We start from the raw sequence: 8,788 nt of genomic DNA, 5'->3' as shown, positions 1-8,788 counted from the left end.
CAAGACAATGTTCACTGGAGGTTACTGGAATAGGTTTGTGTGTGTGGCATGGGGAAAAGAACTGTCAGGATAGTAGACACTGGTTAGGTTGAGTGATGCGAAAACCCCAAAAGCACACAAAACCCACTGCCAATGAGCTGATTATACCTCATACCAACCTTACAGGAAAGAGTAGAACTACCCCATAGGATTTCCAAGACTGTAAATCTTCATGGAATCAGATGGCCTCACTTTACTCCCATGGAGTGGCTGGTGGGTTTAAGCTGATAACTTTCTGGATAGTAGCCCAATGATTTAACCCCAGTGCCACCAGAACTCCTGGTGATGGGAAAGGTAACATCAAATGTGGCTGAAGTGCACACAGCTTGACCAAAGGTAAAATGATACCACTTAACAGTGCACAAGAGAAAAATATGTTTCTGTAAAGGATAATGACATATATAATTTTGTAACAATAGCCAAAAATATGTATGTGCTTATACAAATATGCATACAGGAATATAAGGAGATGAGTATGAGTATGTGGGAATATATGTGTGCACAGATACAAGGACTTACAAGCTTTTTGTTCATGCAAGTATGCTTGTGCATGCATGTATCCACATACATAATAAAAGAAATAGGGTGCACAGTTATGGATACTACTTACACATAACCAAACATCTACAAGACTAGTTTTCTGGGTTTGAAGGCTTTGCATCACAGTGTCATGGGACAACTCAATTAACTTGATTAATATAGTATATGTTCTACATAAAGTGTGTATTCTGCATGCAATGTGGTAAGTAGTGTGTGGATGGGGTCTTAAAAGTTTGCAAGTAGCCATCTTATGCTCGTATGCATGTGAGAGCTGGACAATGAATAAGGAAGACCGAAGAAGAGTTGATGCTTTTGAGTTGTGGTGCTGGCGGAGAATGCTGAAAGTACCATGGACTGCTAAAAGAACTAACAGATCTGTCCTGGAGGAAGTGCAGCCAGAATGCTCCTTGGAAGCAAGAATGGCCAGACTTCATCTCACATATTTTGGTCATGTTGTAAGAAGGGACCATTTCCTGGAGAAGGATGTCATGCTTGGTAGGGTGGAGGGTCGACGAAAGAGGGGGAGGCCTTCAACGAGATGGATTGATACGGTGGCTGCGATGATGGGCTCAAGTATAGCAGGGATTGTGGGGCTGGCGCGGGATCGGGCAGTGTTTCGTTCTGCTGTGCATGGGGTCGCTATGAGTCAGAAACGACTCGACGGCACTTAACAACAACAACAACAATCTTAAATGCAACTCTTAATCTCTATTCATCTGGAACAAAAGAGGGAAGAAAATCAGACTCAGAGAAGAAAAAAAAAAAGACTCAGAGAAGAAAGTAGTCTATAGGACTAATAGTCTACATGAACCAGAATCTCATCTACCCTGAGACCAGAAGAGCTACATGGTACCCAGATACCACTACTAACAGATGAAATCAGGGCCACAACAGTTGGATTCTATGGAATGAGAGGAAAATGTGGACAAGAAATCAAATTAAATATTTCAAAACCTACTAGACTATTTAAGATTAGAGAACTCCCCAAAACTATCATCCTGAAATACTATTTACATCTTAAAACAAAATTACCCAAAGATATCATTTTTTAGTGAAGTAATAGATTGGTTAATAAAAAATATCACCAGTGAGTATGATGCAACCACACCTGCACCTCCTCTTACGGAGTGAGAGCCACCACATCCTTCTCCACCAACTGGCCAACGATAAACGACCACCAAGAAAAGACTGACTCACCCTTAGCTACTCTTCACAAACAGTTAACAGAGATCTAAATATAACAACGTCACACTGTCTTGGAGACAAGATACCATCAAAGCCCACAAAAAGAAGCAAGATTAAGCAGCAGAAACAAGGGAGCAGGTTACAAACCCAGAACATATCCACAAGGAAGAAGCAGCACTGCAACTCCCTGATATGGAACTCAAAAGAATTATGCTTAGGTACCATCAAAGGATTGAGAGAGAGATCAAGAAAAACACTGCCAAAATTAAGGAAAGCACAGAAAAAACTCTAGCACAATGTTGGAAGAAAATATAAGAACAATAAGGAAATCAATACCATTTACTATAGCTCCAAAAAATTTAAATACTTGGGAATAAATCTTACCAGTGACACAAAAGATCTGTACAAAGAAAACTATAAAAGACTACTTCAAGAAACTTTAAGAGATCTACATAAATGGAAGAACATACCATGCTCATGGATAGGAAGAGTGAACATTGTGAAAATGTCAATTCTACCCAAAGCAATCTATACATTCAATGCAATCCCAATCCAAATCTCATCAACATTCTTTAAGGATATGGAAAAACCAATCACTAATTTTACATCAGCATAGTGGCTAAAGCACTTGACTGCTAACCAGAAGGCTGGCGGTTCAAACCCACCAGCCACTTCTCGGAAGGAAGGTTGGGCAATCCTACTTCCGTAGTGATACTGCCTCGGAAACCCAAGGAGGGGTCACTATGAGTTGGGGCTGAATCGACGGCACATAACAACAACAACAACAACAACAACAACAATTTTACATAGAAAGGAAAGAGACCTCGGAGAAGCAAAGCATTATTCAAGAAGATGAACAAAATAGGAGGTCCCAAACTGTTGGATCTTAAAACCTACTATAAACCCATAGCAGTAAAATCTCCCTGCTATTTGTACAATGACAAACACGCAGACTTGATGGAATAGAATTGAGAACCTAGCCATCGACCTATGGTCCGCTGACCTTTGACAAAGGTCTGAAACCCATTCAAAGGGAAAGAGATAGTCTGTTTAACAAATGGTGCTGGCAGAAAAATGAAACAAGACCTGTACCTCACACCATACACAAAAACTAACTCCAGATGGATCAAAGACTTAAATGTGAAAGCTAAAACTATAAAGTTCCTCAAGGAAAATCTAGGGGCAAATTTAGGGGCCCTAATATATGGCATAAATAGACTATCAAGTATAACCCAAAATGCACAAACAGCAGAAGAGAAACTAGATGAACAGGACCTTCTAAAAATTAAATTTTTATGTGCTTCCAAAGACTTCTCCAAAAGAGTTAAAAGAGAACCTACAGACTGGGAAAAAATATTTGGCAATGACATATTTGACAAGGGACTTATCTCTAGAATTTATAGAAAACTCCAATACCTCAGTAACAAAAAGACAAATAATCCAATTAAAAAATGGGCAGAACACATGAATAGACACTTCTCCAAGGAAGATATTCAGGTGGCTAACAAACATATGAAGAAATGCTCACGATCATTAGCCATTAGAGATATGCAAATCAAAACAACGAGATACCATCTTGCTCCAGCACTAGTAGCAAAGTTCAACAAGACAGAAAAAAACAAATGCCGGTGAAGATGTGGAGAGATTGGGACTCTCATACACTGCTGGTGGGACTGTAAAATAGTGCAACCACTGTGGAAAGCAGTATGGTGATTTCTTCAAAAGTTGGAATTAGAAATACCATTTGACCCAGCTATTCCTTACTAGGTATATATCCTAAAGAAGTGAGAGCCATGACAAGAACAGACATATGGACACCCACGTTCATTGCAGCACTATTTACAATAGCCAAAAGATGGAAACAACCTAGGTGTCCATCAGCTGAGGAATGGATACCCAAACTATGGTACATACACACAATGGAATACTATGCAACCCTCAAGCATAACCTAGAATCTGCAAAACACCACATAACGTGGGTGAACTTGGAGGACATTATGCTGAGTGAAATAAGTCAATCACAGAAGGACAAATACTGTATTAGTCCATTATTGTAAAATCCATGGAAAAGTTTATCTATGGAAGGAAATTTTCTTTGTTGGTTACCAGGGGTGGGAGGGGAGGGTAGAGAACTGTTAGGTAGAGGCAAGTATTGATTTGGGTTAATGGCTATGTACCAAATGCAGTGGCATTGAGAAGAAGAAGACATAAAGAGGTGCATGGGAGGTACAGGCAACAAAAATAAACCCTTTTGTACGTACGGTCCGTGCTGTAGTGAAGGCAAACACTGACACATGGATGGATAGCTCGGTGGACAGGCTGAACGATTAATTATGTCTATTCAGGGGAGAGTGTGCCCAATACCATGTATAGGGTTGGCAGACAATGTTTCTACAAGTGTATTTTTATGTTCTGTAAGAATTCCCAGATAAATACTAGAGCTGACAAGGGGCAAGGTCGTAGATACTTCTTGGTCACAGCCAGCTACCCAGATGTAGCAAGCTGTTGGACTTGTGGGCTTAGGACTATAGTTGCAGGGGATATCAAGTTCAATTGGCATAACATACTACACAAAACACTGTTCTACATCCTAATTTGGTAAGTAGCAACTGAGATCTTAACAGCTTGCAAGGAGCTATCTAGATAACTATGAGTATCTAGGTAACTATGGAGAAGTGGTAGGATAGCCGTGGTACTGTGGAATATTGTAGTTGATGTCATGAGACAAAGGGTATGTGAGCTGCTATATGGAAAGTGAATTTGCTCCATACACTTTCACACAAATCATAATTTTTTTAAAAAAAAAAACATCACCAGTGAGTAATGAGCTCCTTTCAAAATATTACTTATGGGTATCTCCTTGTCCAGAGCAAAGAAGAATGAAGAAAACCAAAGACACATGGAAACAATTAGTCCAAGGGACTGGTACACCATGCAATTCTCAGTCTATGGAACTACGAGACCTGAAAAATTAGATGGTACCCAGCTACCACTGTCAATCACTCGGAGGGGGATCTATGTAGCAGATCCAGGATACAGTGGGAGAACAATGTGGAACAAAACTCAAAATTATTGGAGGAAAAAAAAAAGGGGGGTGGACCAGGTTTGCTGGTCTGATAGAGTCTGAGGAACCAATGACACTATGGCCTCTTGCTGCCCTTCAGGTCTAGAACTGAACCCACTCCTGTGCCAAACAAAAGATAGGCATATCAGCTGAATATTTACATTAGGTAAATACACTCCTTGAAAAGATCAATAGAAGAGCTGTCTATGCACAACAGCTCGGGGGACAGGAGTGCATGGGAGGGAAGGACACAGGAAGAAGTAACTATAGAGAGGAAGTGGGGGGAAAGCTGTGGTACTGTGGAAAATTGCAGTCGATGGCATGAGGGAAAGGGTGTGAGCTGCTCTGTATGGAAAGTGAATTTGCTCTGTACACTTTCACCCAAATCACAATTAAAAAAAAAAAGAACATCACCAGTGAGTAATGAGCTCCTTTCAAAATATCATCTATAGGAAACCTAATGGTCAAAAATTACTCTAAATCAAAGAGAAGAAGGTAAAGAGGTAGGGAAACTAGAGTAGTGGAAATGGTACAACCAGGTGATATGAATGAGAATGATGATGACATACAGCAGAAAATATAACCCGTATCACTGAATAATCTGTGTAGAAATTGATCAACAGGAACCTATTTTACTGTGTATACTTTTACCTTATACACTATAAAACATTATTTTAAAAAATGCTTGCCAAAAGAGTCTGGTAATGCTTTTTATCAGGTTGAGAAACATCGCTTGATTCAGTTTGCTATGTGTTTTGTTTGTCCGCTTGTTTTTAATCAAGAATGCTTTTTCTACATCTATTCAATCAATTTTTTCTTTCCCACTGAATTCTTAAAACCCAACCTGATCAAAAAAGATTGTCTTCTTTTTTAACACACAGCTATCTGATTTGCTAATGTTTTCTTTGGGATTTCCCATCTGCATTCATTAATAAGCATGATCTGTCATTTTTCTTTCTTGTATAATATTTGTCTGGTTTTGGTAACGATGTTATAATGATCTCACAAAATGAATTAGTACTCTTTCTATGTCTGTTTTTAGGAACTTTTATAAATGTGGTACCTTTGCACATAAAACCATCTTGGAGTGATGTTGACTTTTTAAGGCTATTTATTTTAAATTACTATTTTACATTCTTTAATAGTTATAATAAAGACTATCCCAGCTTTCTATTTCTTGTTGGATCAGTTTTGTTAAATTATATTATTCCGGGACTTGTCCATTTCAATCAGTTTACAAATTGGTTGCCAAGAAATCACTCATACTTTTATCTTTGTAATCTATATACAATCTATAATTTTGTCTTTTTTAAGTTAAAAATGTTTGCTTAAGTCTTTCCTTTTTTCCCCCCAGCTACCTGTGCCAGAGTCTTGTGTATTTTATTAATTGTATCAAGGAACCAACTTCTGGCTTTGCTGATGTTTCCTATTTTAACTGTTCTTTATTGCTTGCTACGTTGATAGCCGACAGATATGATTTGGCACATGGCGCCACCCTCTGGGCAACCAGCTACCTCTCCCTCACTCAACGGTCTTGGAAATCCTGTCAACTTCCTGCAAGCTCAGCAATGCATCAAAAAAGTAGGTTTTATCTAGGTATACAATATCTAGTTGTTTGCAGTGAGGTCTCCTAGATTATCTAATATACCATGTTCTGAAGTATTTTAAAAATTCTCTTCAGCTGTGATTCTGTTCTACTTACAAACATGGACAGCAAGAACAAACAAATCTGTCTTGGAGGAGGTAGAGCCAAAATGCTCTTTAAAAGTGAGAATGACCAGACTTCTTGTTTTATACTTTGGTGATGTTATCAAGAGGGGTCTGTCCCTAGAGGAACATATCCTTCTTGGTAAAGTAGAGGTCCAGTAGAAAAGCGGAAGACGCTCAACAAAATGGATTGACATAGTGGCTGCACCAATGGGCTCAAGCATCACAACAACTGTGAGGATGGCACAGATCCAGACATTGTTTTACTCTCGTACACGGGGTCTTAGTGTTATTTACAGCACAATTACAGAGAAGAATATAATAAGCATACATTTGATAATTTTATGAAAGATATATAATAAATTATACAATCAGGCTGCTTGGCAATAGTAGGTAAGGTAGACAATGAGAAATTTTTGTAATTTCTCAATGTGCTAAGCACATTATAGAGACTCAGAAAATACCTGTTTGCTAAATTCAGAAGTCACAGGATGACTTATCTCTAATATAAAAAGTTATTTATTCAGGATATCCAAATGGAAGTTTATATTGCATTATTTTCTGGTGCTGAAATCAGAATTACAGTGGGAAAGAAGAGTAAAGAGAGCAAAATAAATATGGTACACTATCCTGAAAAAATTTGGGAAAATGATGATAAACATACTCACCAGAATTGTCATCTGTCTGACATACATTTTCCAGAACTTCCTGATCACCTTCTGCAGCTATATATGCCCAAGTATCTGTTTCATCTCTTGTACTTCTCCTTTCTTTAAATAACTTGTTTTCCTTGGTTTTGTGATCTTCTGTGATTTTACAATCCAATGACATTTCTTCTCTTATAAGCTCACTTTTTTCTTCCGGAGTTAATTTAAATATATCAAATGCACTTCTGATTTCCTTAAATGCTAGTGCAAAAAAGAAACTTGATGGTAAACACAAGTCACAAATTTCTGATATAATTATTTACTCTGGGTTAGGGTGGGGGAAAAGAAAAAAACAAGTATTTTCTTCTTGATTTTTACTAACATTAGCCTTTACTATAAAACATGATCGGGAGCTCTGGTAGAGTACTGCCTAAGGCATCTGACTGCTAACCAGAAGGCTGGCGGTTCAAACCCACCAGCCACTCCTCAGAAGGAAGGTTGGGCAATTACTTCCGTAGTGATACTGCTTTGGAAACCCAAGAAGAGGTCACTATGAGTCAGATTCGACTCGACAGCAGTGAGTGTTTTTATAAAACATGATCAGGTTTATTAACAAATTCACAAAGTAGCTTCAGTCAATCTATTTAAAATTTAGACTTAATATTGTTTGCTTAGTATTTATAGTATTTAGAAACGCTGTCCAAAGTCAATGGCTGCTAATCACGTGTTCTGAACTACTCTCATTTGTGACAAATATAGACTGACGATGGTTGAGATTCAAAATAATCCTAGTCATACCCATAATTTTCCTACTTCTAGAGACATTAAACTGCTAGCCTTGTACAAAAAATGGTTTCCAGCACTGAGTGGGCAGAAATAGAATGACGCCAGAACATTGACCATCCATTGGGTAAAACTCTTATCTACGGTCCATGAAAGCCACCCAGCTTTTAACTAAAGATGAAAGTGGAAAGAACACTGGCAAAGTACCAGATTTGACATAAAAGAGTAGAACAGTACACTACTATAAAACTCCAGGTACACAGATGATAGGATTTATTAACAGTGGATAGTGAAAATAAGACTGCTAGTGAATGGGTATGAATAGTAGTTTCCTTTAAAACTATACATTTATAGTAACTGCAATTAACATATAAGCTACCAGAAGGAAAAATAAATTAATTAACCAGTTCCAATTATAAAATAGGAGCTCTGGTAGCATAGTGCCTAAGGCACTTGACTGCTAACCAGAAGGCTGGTGGTTCAAACCCACCAGCCACTCCTCGGAAGGAAGGTTGGGCTTCCGTAGTGATACTGCCTTGGAAACCCAAGGAGGGGTCGCTATGAGTGGGGGCTGACTTAATGGCAAATAACAACAAACAAACAACAACAATTATAAAATATTTTCATATCCAAGAACAGGAGGTACTTAAAATTTTTATATTATTTTGAACAGATCCAGTACTTAAAGTCACTTTGTGCATGCTCCATTAAAAAACAATTGTTCCTAAAAGACAAACAATCCAATTAAAAAATGGGCAGAAGACATGAATAGACACTTCACCAAGGAGGATATTCAAGCGGCCAACAAACATATGAAGAAATG

General features: G+C 38.2%; 1 protein-coding gene across 1 annotated transcript in view; it reads right to left on the bottom strand.

Moving 5' to 3' along the window:
- Window positions 1-8,788, bottom strand: part of MPHOSPH8 (M-phase phosphoprotein 8) — a 166,923-nt gene that overhangs the window by 81,433 nt on the left and 76,702 nt on the right. Inside the window, exon 5 of the mRNA XM_007958569.1 lies at window positions 7,204-7,443. Coding sequence (XP_007956760.1) covers window positions 7,204-7,443 — 240 coding nt within the window. The remainder of the gene's footprint in view (window positions 1-7,203; window positions 7,444-8,788) is intronic.

This window comes from Orycteropus afer, unplaced genomic scaffold, assembly GCF_000298275.1.
Source record: "Orycteropus afer afer isolate SDZICR_OR568_19922 unplaced genomic scaffold, OryAfe1.0 scaffold01020, whole genome shotgun sequence".
In the NCBI taxonomy this organism is placed as follows: Eukaryota; Metazoa; Chordata; class Mammalia; order Tubulidentata; family Orycteropodidae; genus Orycteropus; species Orycteropus afer.
The sequence above is the reverse complement of the archived record's forward strand: the minus strand, read 5'-3'. Positions and strand labels throughout refer to the sequence as shown.